This window comes from Trachinotus anak, unplaced genomic scaffold (assembly GCF_046630095.1).
Source record: "Trachinotus anak isolate AG129_WGS33_773 ecotype Australia unplaced genomic scaffold, CSIRO_AGI_Tana_v1 ptg000018l, whole genome shotgun sequence".
Classification (NCBI taxonomy): Eukaryota; Metazoa; Chordata; class Actinopteri; order Carangiformes; family Carangidae; genus Trachinotus; species Trachinotus anak.
Window position 1 is genome coordinate 15,242,147 of NW_027273869.1, and position 21,584 is coordinate 15,263,730.

The 21,584-nt window shown below is 43.1% G+C and overlaps 1 protein-coding gene across 13 annotated transcripts in view; it reads right to left on the reverse strand.

Annotated features, from left to right (window-relative positions):
- magi2a (membrane associated guanylate kinase, WW and PDZ domain containing 2a) overlaps window positions 1-21,584 on the reverse strand; it is a 216,082-nt gene that overhangs the window by 150,242 nt on the left and 44,256 nt on the right. For 12 of the 13 annotated variants that reach the window (XM_071502617.1, XM_071502619.1, XM_071502618.1 and 9 more), the window contains exon 2: window positions 2,580-2,696. In XM_071502617.1, coding sequence (XP_071358718.1) covers window positions 2,580-2,696 — 117 coding nt within the window. Of the gene's footprint in view, window positions 1-2,579; window positions 2,697-4,370; window positions 4,676-21,584 lie in introns of those variants that run through there. The other variant, XM_071502622.1, reaches the window with a different exon arrangement.

Sequence of the window (21,584 nt, forward strand, 5' to 3'; positions counted from 1 at the left end):
CAGGTAGAGTTCCTGAGTTCCTAAAATGGTTCCTGGAAAGGTTCCTGCAGTGTAGAAAGACAGAGCCTCTCTTGTCTGTTTGTCAGTTTATTTGTTTGTCAGTGTCCTAACCCATCCATCAGTGCACTGAGGTACCTTAGTATCTCATCAGCGTTACACCAGTCCTTCCATCAAATCATCAGTTGTCATCGTACTAAAGGTTGCTTCACATCACTCATCACATTTTGTCATTTGACCTTTTAGTTGAGCAGGATGGTCTCTTGTGATCTAGATTTTGTTTCCAAGAGAGTCATGGTCAAAATGCCAGCACACTTATATCACACAAACATGGATACCATGCATTAAAGGACAAGTAAACCACATGTAAAACAGAACAACGACAGCACTTCCACAAATGTGTGTGTACACCCCATATATTGCCATCCATCCATCCATCCATCCATCCATCCATCCATCCATCCATCCATCCATCCATCCATCAGTTCAGATATAAAAAGCCTGGCTCAGTCATGACTAAGCCTCTTCCTCTCAGCAGCACTGAGGCCCATTGTTGAAGCTTCATTAATGCACCAGTTAACTTTCCCTTACCTCCCATTCTCTCTCTGCAACAGTTTATCTGCAGTCCATTTACTTATGTGGTTATCATAGTGTGTCCTGTCATCAACCCCCCCACCCCCCACACCAAAGCCATTTCCTTTTGAGTTTCTCTCCCTCTGTTTGTTCTCCCATTTGTTCTCACTCCTTACTGTTCACCTCTTTCTCCATCTCCAGTGCCTCAGTGGCACCGGCTCTGTGAGTGGTTATCAGAGAAAATTACCCTCCTGTAGCAAACAGATAGCTCTTTTTTTGTCTCTCCTGTTGTCTGTTCAGAGAGAGAGAGAGAGAGAGAGAGAGAGAGACGGAAAAGTGGCTCTGGTGAAATCCGCCTGCTCCTGGCCTTAAAGAATGCGCCTCCATTAAGGATTCAGGGGAGAGTTAGCCACCAGACAGCTGGGCCTGAAGGCATGGCTAGGCTAACACACACTATACGTAGATAACAGCTTATACACACACACAAAGAGACACCCTTTAATATAACAGCCCATTGACTGGTGGCAATGAGCATATATTCAGGAAACAAATGGCAAACAGGAGTCAGAAGAATATGGATTAAACATCAGTAAGTCTAAGCCTATTTAAGCACTGCAGGCTTAATAAGACTGATAAAGGCCATACACACACATACACCACAGAAGACCCAGAAAAGCACCGAGTTTAAACTGCTGTCCTGAACTAAAAACACCAATTATTAATACTTTAAAGCTCTTCAAAGGCTATCTTTGATTGTCTACATAACACTTGCTAAGTTGTGTACTCGTTGCAGCTAATTAGGGATTTGAGAGCTGCAGTCAACACTTCATTTTAAAGAGTTGAACTTCCAGACAAGTCCGATTCCACCCAAACCAACACTCCAGCAGCTAATCAATTACAGCCACAGACAGATCGTTGGGAGGTTTGGGACTGAAGCCAAGAGGAAGGGAAATGCAAGTATCCAATTACACACTCTTCTCAGAAGGGATATTTAACATATCCAGAACATACCGTCACTGTTGACCCCTTCCTCACACTTTCTGTGCTTCTATATGTGACAATTCACAGCGGTTTAACAGTTTTTGCTGGAGCTCCTGAAACCCACCAGTCCTCCTCAGCTAGGATCCCACCTGGCTCCAGGTCTGCTCTGTGTGTCAATGGGTTTGTGGTAATACAATAAAAAATGCACTTGACAGCTCATTTTTGACCTTGGAAATGATGACGAATCAATTTCAACTCAAGGTCCACTTAGTGGTTTGCTGTGGAGCTTTGGACCATAACTGTGGTCATGAGCAGATTTGCTGTGGAAATGCAGCTTTCCATGATTCTGAGCATCTCTAGGGTGTTGAATAGGCTGGACAAGTCAGTGAGTGGTCCGGGGGCAATATGATTTACTGTATTTATAAATGTGCACCATGTAAGCACATCCACTGAGATAATAAATGTCCTAAACCAAGGACCCTCACCCTCAAAGTGCCAAATGTTTGCATAGTCAGTTTTCCAGGGGGTACTGTATTGTTTTTACATAAAGTTTTTCCAAAGTTTGAAAAAATAAACCTGATGATGTCATAGTGATGTCATCAGGGTTATCGTGGACAGTGCCCACTTCTTTCAAAAGCAATGGGTTTGAATGAAGCAGGTGCTTAGGAGGGAGGGTGGGTGTAATGAATGATACTATTGAGTTGCATTATGGGAAATGCAGGAGCTTGACCCGTAATTGGGACAGTGCTTGGTGGTACATGGTGATATATGGTCATCTGCTGTTTCTTGGTTTAATCTGTTGCTTGTATGTCCCACAATATTATGGTAGTGACGCACGAAATCTTTGAAATAACCCTTTAAACATTTTGAATGAATCAAACTACTACAAACAAACTGCCACACAGTGAACCTGGAGCTTGGACCCCACTGCAGCCCACTTTGCTTTAGAGGTAATCCAGCCTTGGTAAAACTGACAATAAGCCTTAGGTGTCTCACTCAAAGAGGTTAGTGGAGGAAAGGTAACTCACAGGGGACAGTGCGGAGGTAGAGGTTGTCCCGGATGATCTGCTGCAGCTCGTGGTCCACCGAGCCTTTCTGGAAGCGCAGGTTGAGGTAGTGGCGCAGGTCCTTGTCTATCACGCCCCCTGGAGGAACACAAGGGACAGTAATCAGAACCAGACCTCATCCATCAAATCAATCACTCAATCACACGTGACAGGCCGTACATGTTTGTCCCTGCAGAGGTAAAGAAACGGTTTGAGGAAAAAGAACCCAAGTATGCCTCGATCAGAAATGGGGACAGCTGAATGCGTTTATGTGAATTACCCAGAAAACATTTTGTGCCTCTCACTGTTTCCTGTGCAATTTCCAAACTTCAAGAGCAAGCAGTGGAGGCTCCAAACACTGCAGCGATAAATGACCCAGAAATCACTGCAAACAATTTGAATTTGCTAAATCCCCACAAACAAACACAGCCAATGCTAATGAACACACTCTGCCCTCTCTCCCAGCTTCAGCATCTGTCAAGTGCAGCCACGGATTGGTGGAGGTGTTAATTGGAGCGGTGGCCAAACACGTGTGGAGAAACGTCTACACATAAATCACCCGCGGTCTCCCCCGGGGGCTGTTTTTACTTCCATTCTCCTCTCCCTCACCCTCACCTGAGTCCCCCACCCCCTCCTCCTCCCTCTCGTTCCTCTCTCTTGTCTCTCCAGCAGTCCCAGTTTGCGCAAATGGACTTCCACTTTGAACCAGTACATCTCGCTGGCTCAGCAGGAAGAGGGGATATAAAAAAAAAAAAAAAAAAAGAAGTGATGGAGGTAGCGACAGAGAAATGGAGGTAAGGGATAAGAGAGATGGAAGGCAAGGGCAAATCCCATGGGGGAGTAGAGAGGGGAGAGCAAGCTAAAATAAGCACCAGCTCCCTCCCCCTCCTCCTCCCCAACAAATACTCCATCTATCTACTCTGCCACACACTAATATAATCACATTTCAAATGGAGGCAGGACAGGACGGCTGGGAGGAGGAGGGGGGGGGGGGGTTACTTAAGGGATTCCTCATGATGCTGCTTCAACCGACGCACTTCTCATTTTTGTTCTCCTCTGCGTAAAGGTAAAGAAGCACAGACACACACTGGGGGGGGGGGGGGGGGGGGGGGGGGCTGAAAAGACATTCGTCTAACCTTCAACATCCTCTTTAAAACAGCAACTTGGCACAGTGCCACATAGCATTTAGGCCCCCCCCCTTCTTTTTCTTCTTCTTCCCCCCCCCCCGCCACTCTGTGATGCCAAGGCAGTGACATCCAGGTATGATATGTTTGAGCACACACACACACACACACACACGTGAAGAGACAGATGCAGCCCAACGCTGACACACAGCGCTCACCCAGGAGGTGGGTGACATTAATGAGCGCCACATTAATTCACGGATAACCCAGTTTGGAAGTTTTCGGTCATATTGGGGAGATCTTCTGCCGTGTGTTCTCCAGACAGACATTCTCACACAGACACACACACATGCGCTGATCCACGGGAGCTGAACTAATTCGTGGAGGGTTGCATTATAATCACGCAAACCTGAATGAGTGAGACCGTCTGTGTCTCTGTCAAAGACGTGGAGGAGCACGACCAGCCAATTTACATTTGCATGAGAAAAGAAGCCAAGCCAATGAATCTGCATACTGAAAAGGTGAGCAGACTCACAATCACACACATGCACACACACACATACACACACACACACACACACACACACACACACACACACACACACACACACACACACACACACACAGATATTAACACACTAAATGGCACCTCTTGCGCGGACAGTGGTTGTGCAGCCAGTATAGAGTCAGAATCCTCTTTCCACAGGTTTTGTGATGCAAATAATCTCCTCTGGAGGAAATCTTGCGCCGGATCTTTCCCGCTGGAACCCCCCCCCATGCACACAGACACACACACACACTCAGGCACAATACCGTCCTGTCCCTCAGGTCCCCAACTCTGTCTCTGTTTGCCCCAATCTGGCCACTGCCAGGCAGCACCAGGAACCGAATCACCTCTCTCTGCACTCCACGGTGGGAGAGATGAAACAGGAGAGCGCGGCAGAATGAGTGCAGAGAGAGTGTGTGTGTGTGAGAGAGAGAGAGAGAGAGAGAGAGAGAGAGAGAGAGAGAGAGAGAGAGAGAGAGAGAGAGAGAGAGAGAGAGAGAGAGAGAGAGAGAGAGAGAGGGGGACAGAGTGGGAAAGAGGAGGAGAAGGGAAGAAGTGTGTGTGGAAGAGAGTGTGTGTTGAGAAGAGAGTGAGGGAGAGCGACCGTTGAAGCGCGGCTCCGGCGGTGGGGACCTATCGCACTGAGATCCCTTCTCCTCTAGGAACCCTCCAGATTCTCCCGTCCTACAGCGCCCCCCATCTGCAGCACAGGGGACTGCACCTGCCTCTTTCAGATTTGAAGCCATCCCCTGTCACATCACTCACACACACACACACACACACACACACACACACCTGCCCCTCCCTCAGCTTATAGCATCCACATGGCCGTGCTCTGCCCTTCTTCTTCCATCATGAACATTGTGTCAACACCTTTTCTGCCAATGCAGTTGTTGTGTGTTTCCTCACACATCAGGGTCTGGTTGCTCTTCTGTGTCGCAAATTCTGCTTAACGCAGTCATCCAATGAATATCCTCCAATTTTCCTTTATCACATATATTTTCTATTGCATACACATATGAAAGCCCCCAAACACAGCTTGTATTTACTGGCTGCTGCATCTAAACTGAAGTTTGAGCCTTCAAAGACATAAAAATCTATGAAAACGTGCAGACTTTTGGCATATGTGTATGAATAAGATGTGTTCTTTGCGATTTTCATGTTATGTCACATACATAATAATATGTACTCTTTTTTATAACCCTGACCCCAACCCCCAACCTTTTTTTCTGTTAATTGGTTGTTTCCATCAAAACTTCAGAGAACAGTAAAAAACAGTCATCATGATTTCCAAGAGCCCGGGGCCATGTCTTGTTTTGTGCGAACCACAGTTCAAAACCCCAAATATATATTCAGTTTATAATGATGTGAAACAGAGGAAAGACCAATTAAATTTTTTATCAAATATAGAGAAAAATTGGTAACAGGCCAGAAAGAACATGATCAAGAACATCAAACTTTCCCAGAGTCTTCAGACATAAAAGATAAAAGGCTCTTGAACTTGAGAGCAGGATAGGCTTCTTCTCCACATGTTTGATTTGCCAAGCATCACCAGTTTCTTCCCTTCCCTGTCCATCCTACACTCCAAACCTTCTGAACAAATCTTCTGAGTCTTTAACCTGAATCTTTATATCTCTGCTAGCTACAGAGCGACAGATATTTTAGTTATTGTTCCTAAAGTAAATCAGGCTAAATTCAACTTTTTGTTCAACTATTTTGTTCCACTCCATGATTTTCTCTCCTGCGTTTGCTTTGCGTCGCCATTGGGAATCACAGACCTAAACAATTAGTCGATTATGAAAATGATTGTTAATTTTCTGCTAATTAACTTATCTTCTGAGCTTGTGAACATCAGGAGGAGCTGAGTGGAAACAATGAGCTGGAATCTGAATCCTTTCAGAGGCTCTGAACAGCAGTTAGAAAACACACCCTGGTGACTGCGCCCCTCCTGAATATGGCCCAATATTCGGCAGTGTATCCAAAAATAGATTTTGTGTGTGTGTGTGTGTGTGTGTGTGTGTGCGTTTGGAATAAGGGGCCAGCTTCTAGCAACAGCTCCACCTGTCTGGAGTCAGTGAGGTGTATGAGGCTGAAGGAGGTCATTTAAATAAATGCGATCTCTTGAGGTTGTCCCTCATCATCTTCCTGCTGCTGTCATGATGCCACTGATACGTGATGCTGCCGATAGGGGTGGATGACAGAGGGATGCATGCATTTATTCCCATTACTTGGTTATTATTTCTACTTTAACCTTGAGGAGAGGTAACAGAAATGTTGCTGCACATAAAAAAAAAAATCTAATCACAGCATGATACAAGATGAAAAAAAGCATTCTAGCATTTTAGTGCATTTAGAGCAATAAGCAGGTATGACTACTGTTTCCTAAACAGATGGGTGAATGAAAATTGTTGTTGTTTTGCCGAAGAAAAGAATCCACCATTTAAGCTGAGCAGGTGCCGTGGAAATCCCCCGGGAAGCTGGGGGGAGAAAGAACAGCCTGTGGAGAGTCGAAAAAACAAGAGAGCAGCTGGTTCCTGCGGGAAAAGAGGTGCTGCAACAGCTAACTGCCTCGTACCCAGAGCTCAAGGAGGAGCGCCGACTACCGCTGCTGCACGTGAACTCAGGTGACGTGCTCAGGAGCAGCACTCAGACTTAAAGAGGTGGTAGATCTAGAAACATGGCCTATGTTTTCCCAATTCTTTCTGTTTTCATCAAAGTCAATCACGTTTGCATGTGCAATGAATTATTCATGGTTTATCGAGTTTTGGTTTCCAGTTAAAAACTATAATTTGCATGGTGCATCGATTTGTTCGCAGCATATATTTAGTTTTTTAATATAAATTCAACGGAATAAATAATTATTTTCTGCAACTGGAAATTAAGTGTTGTGATTCTTTGAAAAAAAAAAAAAAAAAAAGATGTTAATAGTTTTATGAAATTCAGTTCTATTGCTGTGTAGCTTCCACTGTCACCAGGAGCTAATGTCACAGAAACAAATTAACATGGCAGACAAAGAGAACAAGGTTTTCACTCATCCACCCACTTCTCAAATTAAAACACACAAGCAGATCAACTGAAAAGTTCAACGGATACACAGTCAGTTCACCAGGTGTGAAGTCTCATTACTCTGTAAAGATAAACCTGAAAAAATGTTGGAGACTTCACCTTGAAGTATGAACTCCCATGTGGAGATAAATCAGTGAACCTTTGTGCCATCTCATACCCCTCTGTGTGTTTTCTGCCTGTTTTGATGCCCATTTTTAATTTGCTCATAAAACAAATTTGAAAAAGATGTTGAAACATTGCAAAAAGTCCCTGCACTTGGCTGAGATGGAAAATTAATCAATTCCCTTTGCCTGTACACCTGTCAAACCAGTCAACAAATTTAAACTTGATTGCATCAAATGTTGATGCAGACAAACAAGGCTCAGTGAAAATAAGCCCATGATGTCATCAAGATGGACATAAATGCAGAACACACGCACATACAACGCACTCAAAATATTAAATAAATGCTTCAGAAGCACTGTGATAGTCAAGTAAAAAAATCCAGCATGGAGGATGTGCTGAGAGTCAGGCAGAGCTCGCAGCGCTGTCACCAGAGCCTCACTGACAATATTTATCACACCCTGCTCCGAGGGCGCCCGACAGCAGCCACATATGTAGCATTACCACACTGTGTGCATGTGCATTAAAGTCGGAGGCAGCGCCAGCAGACAGCTGTTTGGTTAATCAGACTAATTAAAAGTTCAGGGTGAGCTTAAAAGCTTGCCAGTTTCACCAGACACACACTGCGCTCTGCTGATTAGTCCTCAATGAACATACATGATGCCAAGTCTGCGGTGAAAGTGCTGGAATCCACAAACACCAACTGGCTTTCAGATGGAGTTACACGCGCACAGAAATGAAAATGAAATGTTGAGCCAAGTGTTTTGTTCCTAAACCCCAATTTGGATCATGTGACAATAACGTGTTGACTCTGCGTTTGCTCATCATCACATGCAAATGTTAGCTGACAGTGAAGTTTAGGCAAGAAAAATAAACCAGAATTCGGGCTTTGTTTAGGCAGTGAAGTATTTTTCTTGTTAAAAGACAACACCACTGGTACGTTTGCTGAAAACCTTTGAATTTTAGATGAACTTTTAATAACCTTCCCCCTCAGCCATTGATGTGCATTAATTTCAGAGAGCAACTTGCTTCATTTGTGTTCAGTATGAAGGAGTACACAGAGTCTCTGAATTGCTTTTCAGAAATTAATGGAAGCTAATGAATGTGTAAATATAGATAAAAAAAAAATAAAAATTGGAATAAAAAACAATAAGTTCTAAAACAGCATTATAATTCACAAACAGGTTTACTGTGATATGAAGTATTCTGGATTTGAAGTAAATGAGCTAAAATATGGAAACACATCTGTCTTTTAAAGTGTGGGAGAGACTTTAGTCATGGCTGAAGTAGAGACATCTCTGGAAAAACAACAGCTTCAGCTCAAAAATTACATTTGTTTACGTAGAAGTGAGAACAAACTAGTGGCTGTATGAGTTATGACTGTTGTCCATTGGAGACTCAAGTAGTCTGATGTCATTATAGAGCCAAAAAGTTCTGCATAGAGAGGATCAAGGTGGATGGACAGGTCAACAAATCACTGGACTTCACCGATTGTTTCCAACCAAGTTAATGTTAAAGTCTTCTAATCACCATCGTTCATTCGTTCCCCAACCTTAACCGAGTAGTTATTTCAGCCCAAACAATGATCTTCCCTCAAACCTAATCAAGATGTATTTAAGTCTAACTTAACCATAGTCTCATCACTGATTTATCTGTCCATCAGTGATTTGTAAAGGTTTTGGAAGGCACCAACAAATGATGAGAGATAGGTGTAAGGTGTTGTTCTAGAGGACACAGACAAACAAACTAGTTTGTTGTCTTATTCATAGGACTTGAGAGGAAAACTCCAAGCAAGTTTGGTATTTTGAAACTGCACCAAGTCATCAACGTTGAGCGCAAATACATACACCTCTTCACAAAATCCCTGGACTACAGTACCTGTTTCTAGTCATGCCTCCATCATTACATTTTTACACAGAAAAAGATCTGTATATTATTTGCCTTTGTAAGATGTTCCTCTCATTTCCTGAAATTAAGAGGCACCATCCTGAAACACACACCCACACAGTGTCTCTCCAAATCCCACAGGTGATTATGAAGCACACCTTCCTTCTGTTGCTTTATGCTGACCATCCCCAGTTCACCCATTGCCATGGAAATTCGCTCAGCCCACCAGCTGCCCACTCGTGTGTGAGCACGTGCCTGTGTGTGTGTTTCTGATGTGCAGCATCTGTCTTCTGGCGGCGGGAGGCCTGGTCCGTTTTAACCCGGGAATGGGACACTGATAGTGCTGCTGGAGCAGGAAATGGAATATGTCCTTCATGTGCCGCCGCCGCCGCGCCTTCCAGTGGCAGCGTTAAGCAGTGGATTGATGGGGGATGGCTTGATAGAGCAGACTGGTACCTCACATTACTGAACCTGCCACATATGGCTCAGTTTACACCTACCAGAATGTGATCTGTACCCAGATTTGCTCCCTGGATAGGGAGCAATTTAATCACACTCTCCTGCAGTTAGCCCTGTTATTGAACACCCTGAACTGATCTTATTTTTGTTCTAATTACTATATGTGATATTGAGGTGAATATGGTATATAAGTAAATGGGACAGGCAGTCATTTAATGTCATTAAGCCTAATGTGGGTTTTTGCATTTCCTCACATGTGTATTTGGTGTTTTGCTGGCATGGTGCAACCAAAATTTGGCTGAACTTTATTTGAACCTTTTTTTTTTTTTTTTCATCATCCTCAAAGCACGTGATTACACAAAGTGCTCTACCTCCACTGTGCAAACTAATTTGCATGCATTTACGCTATTGGATGAGCACCAGCCGTGATTTGCATGTAAGCACAGAACTGGATTACAACTGATGATCCACCTACTGTACCATTTATGAGTGAAAACCCACAGCATGTCTGCGTGTAGTACGAAAAACAATGTTGATGGATTATGTGAGTGATGATTCCTGGCACTTGAGTTTTAGTCTGCTCTGGGAAGATATTCAGATGCAGATCACATTTAACATATCTGCGTGGGTACAGTACTAAACCCCATACTGTGTCAGGATGTTGTTTCTAATAAAATAGGGTATTTGGTTTGCCGAAATTCTCAAAATAGCACCACTTACTTTAAAAATATGTATTTCCAGTGTTTTATTTGAAGTGTTGATATCCATAAGCAGATATTTGTAGTTTTAAGAACCAACAGCCATCAAGATGTAGTTTTACATCTCCTCTCTCAGGCTTCTCTCTGGAGCTCTAGTAACAACAGGTCAGTGAGCCAATCAGAGGACAGACTCTGAGCCTCTGTTCTGATTGCTAAGCAATTAAATAAAAATATAGGGTTAGGGTTAGCAGACTTAACATAATCCTGCAAGGCTGGATGGTGGGTCCAGGTGGGCTGGGCTTAGGGCATGGCTGACAGCAGTGACTGCTTTGTTGTGACATCACAAAGTTACAGAAGTCCTGACGGCTCATTTTAAGGCTCAGTTTCTGAATACAGGCTTTGATACTTTCACAGCATTAATATAGAACCCACACCTACTTTATAATCAAATAAGACATGAAATCTGGGATATAAGACATGGAAATATGGGCCCTTTAAAATCACTAAAAAGTAAAGATCATGGCTGTTACTGATCAACTTTTTGATTTTATGTGTCCATCTGGAGAGACAGTGCATAACTTCAAAGCTTCAGCAGGAGCTCACACCTTATATTGTCCAAAGTAAAGCATATAAATTGTAGTAAAAGCCCACACAGTAGTGCATTCATCAATACACTGTGATATGTGCTAAAGGTTGGCTGACGATTCCTATAGAAGCCGGATACCAATGTTAACTGATGTCCTGACCTCTCAGTGGCCTCCACAGCAGACATCAACTGAGCCACTGGACAGGTTAAACCACTCTCTATCATGGCAACTATACTACATTTGAGCTTCTAAGTCTCTGAGTCCTGCTGTTGGCCAAGCAGAGAGCTAAATCTGGCTGCTCTCACTGCCTTGACTGGCAGTTTAGTTTTACCTAAAAGCCACTGGCTGTTGCTAAGTACTTGAGCACTGGGTTAGGTCTCCAGGTACATCACTCCTTAGAAAGGCTTGTTTTATACCTCATAGAGAGGCTACGCCTGAACACAAAGAGCGCAAGGGGCAAGATTCTGGGTATATGGAGGTGAAATAAAGGTTGCCCCTGACGTGAATCCTGCCTGCCCTAATACCCCACACTTCACTCCAGCTGATTTTATACAGTTTATCAAATCACCCACTGACCCTGCTTTGGCTGAGAGACTCTCTTTGCTCATCTAGCTGCCCATTCTTCCCTCTGAATCTCCTCTACGACCATTTATTCCTTTCCTCTCTGCTGTCGACTTATCCCATAAAGGTTACCCTATGCCAGGTCCACATCCCCATTGCACCTTAACAACATTACTCTTATGTTTAAGAGCTGCCTGTACCTCTAAAACTTCCATGACACGTCCAACCTAACCTTTGCACATTTAAACTTCTCTTTTTAAATTGGATACAGAGAACTTTGAAACACTTTTTCTATATGGGGTCACACTTTAGAAGGAACCTGAGGCTTGTAGCCATTTTCTAATGAGCTAATCACTCATGTTTCTCTATTTGCTAAAAGGGTACATCATGCACTGTTACAGGTCAAAACCACCACAGCAGTGAACCAACCAGTGGGTATCCATGTTACTGACAGTGCAAAGCAAATGAAGTTCCTTGGAAGTTTTATGGTGAATGATTCTGCCAAAGTCGGTCTCTCTCAGCTCTAATTAGTAAATTAGCTGATTGACCTGTCACTCACACATCAAAGGTGGTGCCCAGGGAGGAGCAAAGATGTTCTTTGTCTGTGATGAAAGCCAGCATCCAAACCCAGAAATGAGAATTACAACACTTCAGTACAAATTGACACAGGGCACATTAACATGTTAACTTACTAAATTACTGTTATGATGTTTCCAATCCTTTTTTTTGTGCCTTGGAAGCCTGAACTCTCTCTGGTCCTTATGTCATTAACTAACTGTTGTCTCACTTCCTGGATCTGCTCCCTGCCACTTAAAGTTGCATCGGGATACCTGCCCAAGCTTTTAACTGGCTCAACTTCTGCAGCAGCCTAAATCACTGCTGTGTGGCCAGCCAGTAATGCATATTATCAAATTAAACTTCAAAACCAGTCACTGTTTGAATGTGGATGTGTAATGACATTCACCCAACCTGTCCCTTCTCTCTCCTTCCTTTCAGTCCTCTCTGTTGTTCTCTCTGTTTCTCTACCATCTCTTTCATATTCTCCACTTTCAGGCCACCCCCCGCCCCCCTTCTCCTTGTCTCTATATTTGTAGATGAAACACAATAATCCTCATTTGTTCATTTGTAGCCACAGCAGTTTTAAGGAGCAACTGCAGGGGTTTTGTTTACCCAATAAAGCCGGTGGTTTAATATGACTGATAACACAGGCAGCTCTGTCAAAGTCACGTACACTAGTAGGCTTCTCATCCCAGCGCGAGGCACAGTAGGTTGTGGTTTAGATGTGAGAAGATTAAAGGTACATCCACACAATTATGTTTTCATTTTTAAATGAAATGTTGAAATGTTACCCATTTTGCATTTACCAATAGTTGTCGAGGCTGAAGCCTTTTTTTTTTTCTTCGGGAAAAAGGGTCACGTTTTTAACGCGTGATGACTCAGGGAAGGAAACGCTGTGACTGATAAGACCCAATCAGGAAGCAAACATGGGTGTCTGCGTCATTGTTTCCAAAAGCTTAGACTAAAATGCAGTGAAATAAACTCAAAAAGGTGAAGTACAACCATGCAAATCATTAGCGTCAAAGACAGTGTAGCGTCTGTTGACCAGCACTGCCCATAAGCTATCATAGCTTATCAGGTATAGGTATAAACCATCTTGATGGTATTTGAGAAAATGGAGAGAACTGGAGAGTCCAGAGGTATCGTATCATAGTAGCTGTATGGTACCATCCACTTATATACAATACTGCTCTGCCAGAATCTATTCTGCCACAAAAAGAAAGTAGTCTCCACCACCAGTCGCCAATGCGTGACCCACAAGCAGTCACTGTGCCACCAAGCTTCTGGTAGCAGCTATTTTCTGAGGATAAAAATGAATTTCTGGTGTGACAGGGTGCTAAAAAGAGGAGCAGAGGCTGGGGAGCTAAAGATGGGGGTGTTAAAGGTTTGAAGATGAATAAGAAAGTCAATAAAGATGATTTCAAAAGGGAGATGCAGACTGCCTTGGGTTTGCCCTTCCGGTGAGAAATCAAGAGCAGGGAGACACTGAAAACGAGCAAGCACATTGAAGCTTCTCCCAGACGTCGGCTTTGAAGTCCAGGGGAGTGTGAAATAGCCTCACCTTGGTCGACTGGTGGAGAAGTGCATCCAGACTCAACATGCCGATGTCGCCGTGCCAGTAACTCAGCCAGGAGGAAAACCTGCCCTGGCTTTACGTGAAGAGGATCCATCTCCTGTCAAGCTGTCGCCTCAAAAACATATCGTTTGCCTGTAACGGCGCAACAGTTTCACAGTTTGAAGACGACAAAAAAATTCATCCACACTGACAGACTGTGGCTTTCAGGCACTGGAAGCGGTAAAAAGGCCGAGCGGACAAACTCGGTGTTTAACAATGTGGTTGCCCTGACAACAACATCACTTCTCTCACAGTGAAGACAGCGCTAAGAGACCCACTGAAGCAAATCTTACACAATACAGTAATTAATTTCACCTGCTCCCATTTTCTATATCTTGGTGAAGACACCAGACAGAGAAAGAAGATTTCAAGACTTAGAATAAGAAACCTCTTCAGCTGTAACACCCTGAGTTACAGATAGTCGCTTGCAATATTTGTATTAATTACTGGAAGTGGGAAGAAATTTCGGATCCTTGTGCTGAACTTCTGGAGACTTAATAGGGTATGATTAGTGCCGAGGAGACAAGGGAGAGAATAAAAGAGAGACTAAAAGAGACATGAAGAGAAACCAGACAAAGAGATGATGACACAGTAAAGAGCCTGAAGGGAGGAGACCAACAAGGATCAATGTTTTATTTCTTAATTGGGCTTGTATTTTTAAAGGCTGGACCCACATCCAGTAATGAGTGATATCCCACGATAGAGCCATTTAGCTCTACTAAACACCTTATTGGGATTTTTCTGACCAATACTGCAGGCGTGATTATTTTACACAAATAAACTCCAGGGTTGTAACTGTGGCTGTGTGAGGCAGTAAAGAGATAAGCTGTGTCCCCAACTCCCAGACTTGTTTCCATATGAAAAGAACTGGATAAATGATGCATATGCGTTGTTGCTGTCCTTGCAAGGTTGTTTTTTTTTTTTTTTCAAACCTGTCAGTTGGAAAAAAGTCAGACTCAAGGTTGAGTTAGCTAATATTTTATGGAATAACATGAAACTAATAGAGACTGGTGTTTGTTTCTTGGTGAAACTGACTCGACAGATTGTAAATATGATTGACAGTCATGCAAAGAGCCAAATCACCAGACAGCAACCACCTAACAGATGTAAAGTTCATTTCTTGCAGCTGACTAAATTTGAGCAAGTCAAAACTGATGTTTGCCGACTTTAACGTTTACCTCCTTACAAATTGTAAAAATATTTCGTAGCATGTCTATCAGTAATAACAGGGCGGTACTCAACAAAAGCCCATTGGTAAGATCTGGGAACGAGGCAACGACAGAGTGAGAAACAGGAGCAGGGATTTGATTGTACAGGTTCTAAACAAAGCCCAGAGTTAGCAAAACAGATTTGAAAGATTAAACCAAGGTGAATAAAAAGATTCTTACCTAAACGCTCTGTTGTAAAGATCCATCTCACTTTACAGACAAACCTCCTGTTTCAACCTTTGCCTCCTGAGCTTCAGTTAAAGTGGTTCAGATAATTGGGCTTGTTTATAACCCGTCTGATCATCCGACCGCTCGCTTCTTTCTCAGGAGGACTTTGGTGAGGTCAGTGTTATCATAGCTGATGGGAATGATGGCTGAAACTATGAAAGCAAGACCCAAGTTGTAATTAACTGCAATGACCCTTCACTGATGTGAGTTTGACATAATTAAAATCGTCGCTCTTGCGCTCTTTTGATATGAAAATAATTAATCGTTCTGATGTCGAGAGGACAAATTCCCATTCACTTCAAACCCTTGCAGACTTTTATTTCTCCACAAGACCTGAAAACGCATGGGCTTGTTTACGGCGTAGTACATTACCATCTCAATGAAGCCTGACCACTGATGTGAGGTGTCTGCTTGAGCTGAGTTATGGCTGAGTCAGGGCAACTCCGGCACAGTTGCAGGCGAACAGGGAGTTATTGATATCAATGGGTCGCTACCTAATGGCCGAACCATAATGGCCACCACCGGGCTCACTCCTTCGCATTGTCACTGATACAGCGCAGTTCTCATTACACCTTGCTGGGGACAATTTAATTGAACTAACCCAATCAGAGCCCAGGAGCGCACCGGTCTGCTGAACTCGGCAGCGTCGGTAATAGAAGCTGATGGAAGAAAGATTAAAAATGTTGTTGCTGAATCACACTTTGCGTATCCCACATTCCCTGCTATGTTTATTTGTGCGGGCAGAGATGAATTATGGGAAACGATAAGGCAGCCGTGTAAGCAGCTCATGTAGCTTTCTGAGAGCAAACAGAACCGAGATGATGTTCTTTGTAAATGTTTCTTTAGCAAGTGTAATGGGGTAAAGTGGTGCATGTGCAAAGTGAGCTGTTGAATATTCCTTTTCAATTATGTTTTAATGAACTGTGACAATGCGAGGCTCAGAGGGGAAATACGGATAAAACATTTGCTTGAAATTTAATTTCTAAGAGGGGAAACTGCAGGAGGGCTGCACAGAAAAGAGATGTGGGCTTCCTGTTTCCACACACACACACAAACAACCACAAACACACACACTGCACTCACAAGAGCTAAGAGTAATGCATTAAGTCTTTCTCTCTTCACACACACTCAGGTTTAAAGTGATTTAGTAGTTCTTTCTCACCGACTCACACACACACATGCGTTTACATCTGAGATTAATGGAAACGTAACCCAGTGTGACCTACAGAGTTACTGTTGCCTCAAGAACTGCCTCCTCGTTACAACCTGCGCTGTCAAAATAGCCGCCACACACAGCCAATCATGGCACACTTCAAAGGCCTCTTTGCCCAATTGCATTTGGCAGCCTGGCTCCAGATCACAGCTTACTGAGCAAAGCGGAGAACTGTTTCTGAGTTAACATCCCCCAACAGAACGCCTTTTATGGATAAACCAATACATTGCAAGAAAACTGAGACGCACCAGAGAGTTTCACAGACAAACACACAAACACAAGCAGTGCACACACAAACAGCAAACACATGCCTGCACCCTCTGGAACATTTGCAGTGCAATGCAGACTGGAAGCTGCAGCGAGTGTAGATCATCTGAGGTAATCAAACTCCAACAGGGACCCTTGTCAGGTCAGATCTCAACAGGATTTCAACATGAATCCGTCTAAAGCTCTCCACTGTTGTACAGGGACCACTCAACGAGCAGTCATTTTGGTGTGTGGAGGAAGTTTTGGGAGCGAAGTGCGTTCAGAAGCATGAATGCCTACAGTGCATTATTAAGCACCCGGTATCTGGGACACAGTCCTGAGTAAAAGGTCATCTGCACAGTTTGAAGATGCATCATGCAAATCAACTGCTTCACATTTGCATAGAGATGAAACTACGTTCAATCTTGGTCTTAACTCAAGATTTGTTGTAGAGATACTTTAACACAGTTTTAGTGGCGACAAAAAGTTAAAGTTGCACTGATCATATTTTTATATAGAAAATGACCAGGTGTAATGTGAAAGGAATCATTTATTCTGGTGAATTATCATTCATCTCTGCAGTCTCCCATTGTTTTGTTTTCACAACCCACAAATGTGCTGTATTGTATTTGGATAGAGGGGGTGAATAAAATCCTTTTCAAAAACTTTTGAACCTTTGTTATTTTTATGACATTTGTTGGAATTCAGTTTCTGCAAATAAATTGGGATTTAATCTGATTATATTCTTGATAAATTAATTATCGATCAATCTTTTGGTCAACTAAATTTCCACAAACAGATTCCCAGAGCCCAGTGGATGTTCTAATTGCTAATTTTGTCCAACCAACAGTCCAAAACCGAGATAAACTGATTTGAAAAACCAGAACCACAACATTTTTGGTATTTTTGTTTTAAACATTAAAACTGTTCAAGCAATATTACAGGTCTAAAATATAGTCAAACTCAGAATATGGCACAATTTAAGCCTATAATAATTTGGTCAATCCAATAATAATTCCAATAAAAGTACAAATTAAACCTTTTTGTAACATCATTCCTGAGTATTACTGTTTCCCATGTAACAACAACCTTATCTTGCGCCTGCGTGTACCCCTGTGAGTAAAACTACTACTGGCCCTTCCAGGTCAGCCCTCCCAGCTCGCCATCAGTAGCGCAACCAGTCAACCATCTCAAATTCTCCCATGTCTCTCTCCCCCCTGCCCATGGCTGTCTGTGCTGGACTCAAAGCTCTGGTGCTGGCACACATAAAGAGAGAAGAAGCTGCAGCCCATAACTGGAAGCCATGGTCCAACAAGGACAGCAGACTCGCTGCTCTGGGAGTCTTCTCTCACAGGCTGGATATCACAGACTCTTTCTTCAAATGTTCTCCAACAAACAGTCACATCACATATGGCTTTTCATTCTTACAAGATGATTCTTGACCCAGCAGATGGGCCGTTGCTCTGTCGTCTGTCTCAGTAAATTGTACTGTGTTACATTTATGTTCATGAAAGCCATTTCGCATTTTTGCCAAGTGTCCTTTACCTTTTGGGAAGCTGGAAGCAACAATATTCAGATTTTCTATCTGCATTGCTGGAAATGAAAAAAAGGAAGTGGAGGCGGAAGCAGCTCTTTCAGAGTAATGCTGATTCCTCTATTTCTCTACTTTTTAAAAGTAGCATTGAGTTTTTCATGAGCAAATTCAAAATATGCATCAAAAGAGTAAATGAAAACATATGTGTGTATGTGTAAGTTCTGTTGTGCAGACATTAGACATTCATACAGAAATCCAGGATCCAAGTGATAAACAGAACTGACCCACGGCTTTAGACTCTGAGGGCAAACGATTACCTGTAAAGCTGTCAAAGAGAGAACGAGTGACTAAAGAAAATCAACATTTAAACAGACCAGTGGTGCACGCTCTATTCTCCCAGTAATGACGGTGCAAAGCATCTCATTGATTTTTTCTGCGTGTGAGAAGAGGTTAATTACAATCTCAGCTGCGGTCAACGCCATGCGTTGGTCTGGAGGTCACGACAAGAGAGTCAACGCAACTGTGTGTGTAGGTTAGGTAACAAAATGCAAGAAAAGTTTTCATCCCAGGAAACTGACCTTAGTTTGAAGGGCTAGAGCAGAGCAGCTGATGAAAAGAGAAACACTGTGTTTTTCCACCACTGATCCATACCGCCCATTTACCATTTAGGGCTTGCTTAAGTGCTGGATTTTGTTCCAGCAGGAGAGGGCATTTCGGGCAAACCGCACTCGACATAAAGGCTTTCGCAACTTCAAGAGCAGGGACGGGGGCTCTCTATATGGCAGCTTTCAAGGCTCATCTTTGATTTGAGCCCCAGATTTTTTCCATGTGCTCAATCTCCTTTGATGCTTGAACAATATAAAATAGTGGTTAAACTGGAGGGGGGAGGAGCCCCCACCAACAAGAGAAGCACGATGACTGAATAAATGCTTTGGTGCTACAGCGAAACACGGAGAAGTTCATAAAAGGACAGTCAAGTACATGATTAGCAGACGATGCTCCAAAAGTCACGGATTTAAAACCAAGGACAGGAAAAAATAGACTCTCAACATTGTGGCTCGCTGTTCTGATTAATGACTGCAAAGCAAAAGTACAATCAATTAATGATCAATGAGTCACTAATACAGTAGGTACCCACTGGGCTGAATCAGCCAGGTCATGATCTCCCTTCATGAGCATCATGAGTCTCTCTTCACGTTTTCACTGTCATTAAAAATGTTGCCTCTCTGTCATTCGGCAGCTCTGCTTGTTCTCCCTGAAGCTTAATATTTAATAAAAATGTAATCTTCTCTGACATTAGCCGAATGGTCTTTATTTCAGGTAAATTGCTATAAAAGGCTGCAGAAAGTTCTGACAGCAAAATTGTCTGATTATCTGTCTGCTGGTCAGACGAGACAAGCTGTTTAAAGATGTCATCTATGATACTGGAAAATCCTGAAGGGCATTTTCCATAAGACGTCACTTTGGGCTCTGGAAACCTGCAATTAACATATTAATGACTAATGAAAGTAATCATAACCGTAGGCCCTCACTGTACTGATGTAGCAAGAAAAAGAGCATTGTTGCATGTTTTTGTAGTACAAGTTCAGTTTTTCTGCTCTTCTAGGCAACACTAGGGGAAATTCCACCTGTCACGTCCCATCACTGTTGCATGCTGGTTCACGTAGTTCAAGTAGCTGAGGGCTGCAGAGGACTCAAACTTCCACAGACAGCTTCATAAACTGGTTTACCGCCATCTCCCTCTGAACAAACAACTTTATTTCCCCCCCTCCTCCTCTTGCAGTCTCAGGCAGGGACACAGATTCATGCAATGTTGCGGAGACACCCCGTGCTGGCTGTGTGGCTGCGGCCCCCAGCCCTACTCGCCCCGAGGCCAAGTGGGAACACGCAGCATGACATGCGATTGAGTCTGCAGCCCAGAGCCCTCCACAGACGTGACTTCTCGCTCCACAGTTTGATCAGCATCAGTGTCAATCCCCCCTCCCCCCTCCACCCCACCACTATTACTTCCAGTGTCTGGGCCAGTGAGCTGCCAGGAATTGATCTCTGACCTCTGTGAATTAGTCTCTTCTTCAGGCATGTTTACAGACGCAGTGCAGCGTCAGTTTCACTTACAAATAAAAGGAAGCCTGAGCTGCCAGATATTAAATTGAGAGAACAAACACCCTGAGCCTTGAAATTTCTTCTTCCCTGAACCTTATTATACCTCAACTCTTTTCTCCTCCTGTAGCAGCCCCCCCCCCACTCACCTCTCACCAGAGTGGTGTCGGCAGAGAACTCTGGAGAGGGAGAAGTTCATCAGCAAATGGCTCCCTAAAACCCAATCTCATTTATATGCAGATGAAATAAATATTGATGTGCTGCCATGCTCTCGTTGTGTTTTGCCTAATTGATGCCAGCGTTCTTGTATCACTCGTGCTAGGTACGACTATTGGCAAGAGGCTCGCTCGGCGATACGGCTCGTCACAGACACAACAAAGCTTGGAGCGGGTGCTTAAAGTGAGCAGACAGACAGCACTACACAGTCCTCTGAAACAACGCAAGCCAATGAAGTGACATTCAGACAAGAGAGAGGCTGCTGAGATGATTCACTGATGGGTGGGTGTGTGGAGAATACGTGTATTAAGAGATTTTAGTCCTGACATCATATATGAATCAAGCATACGCACAAACAAAGCTTACATTATTTCTTAAGGCTGCAACCAACATTTGATTTCATTACAATGATTCTGTTGATTATATTGTAAAAAAACATTACTCAATTCACAGGATAAAATAAATATAATAAAGCTGGTGGGTCCACCATTTTGATCCAAACGGAAATATCTCCAATATTGAATGGACTGCAATGAAATCTACACATAGACTTAACATTTATTAGTACTCAAAGGGATAATGTATTTTTGTAGGCTAACCCAGATGTTAGCTTCAAGCTGGTTCCCTCAACAAAAAGCCAATGGGATTTTACATTGGCTTTTGGATTAGTACAGAAAATAGACTGTGACAAACAAAAAGTTTATGATAATAAAAGTTTTTTTCAGCAAGATAATCTTCACAAATGTACACTACTTTATGATTTTTGAAGCCTAAATACAATCATCAGAAGTAAAAAGCTAATGCTAAGCTATAAATGAATTATACCACTGTTGCATGACTTTAATGTCACCACTGCTAAACTTCTGACTTGTAGTTTGATTTAGCTCTGACCTCTTATACAAAAGCCTTTCCTCTTACAAAGTTACTAACAGTTTACCAAAGTGCGCGTATGAGCACAATGAGGCTGGACTGGTGAGTAGATTGTTTTCGTGTTCTGCATGATGACGTATAATGACCACACCCAGATTCCCAGGTCTT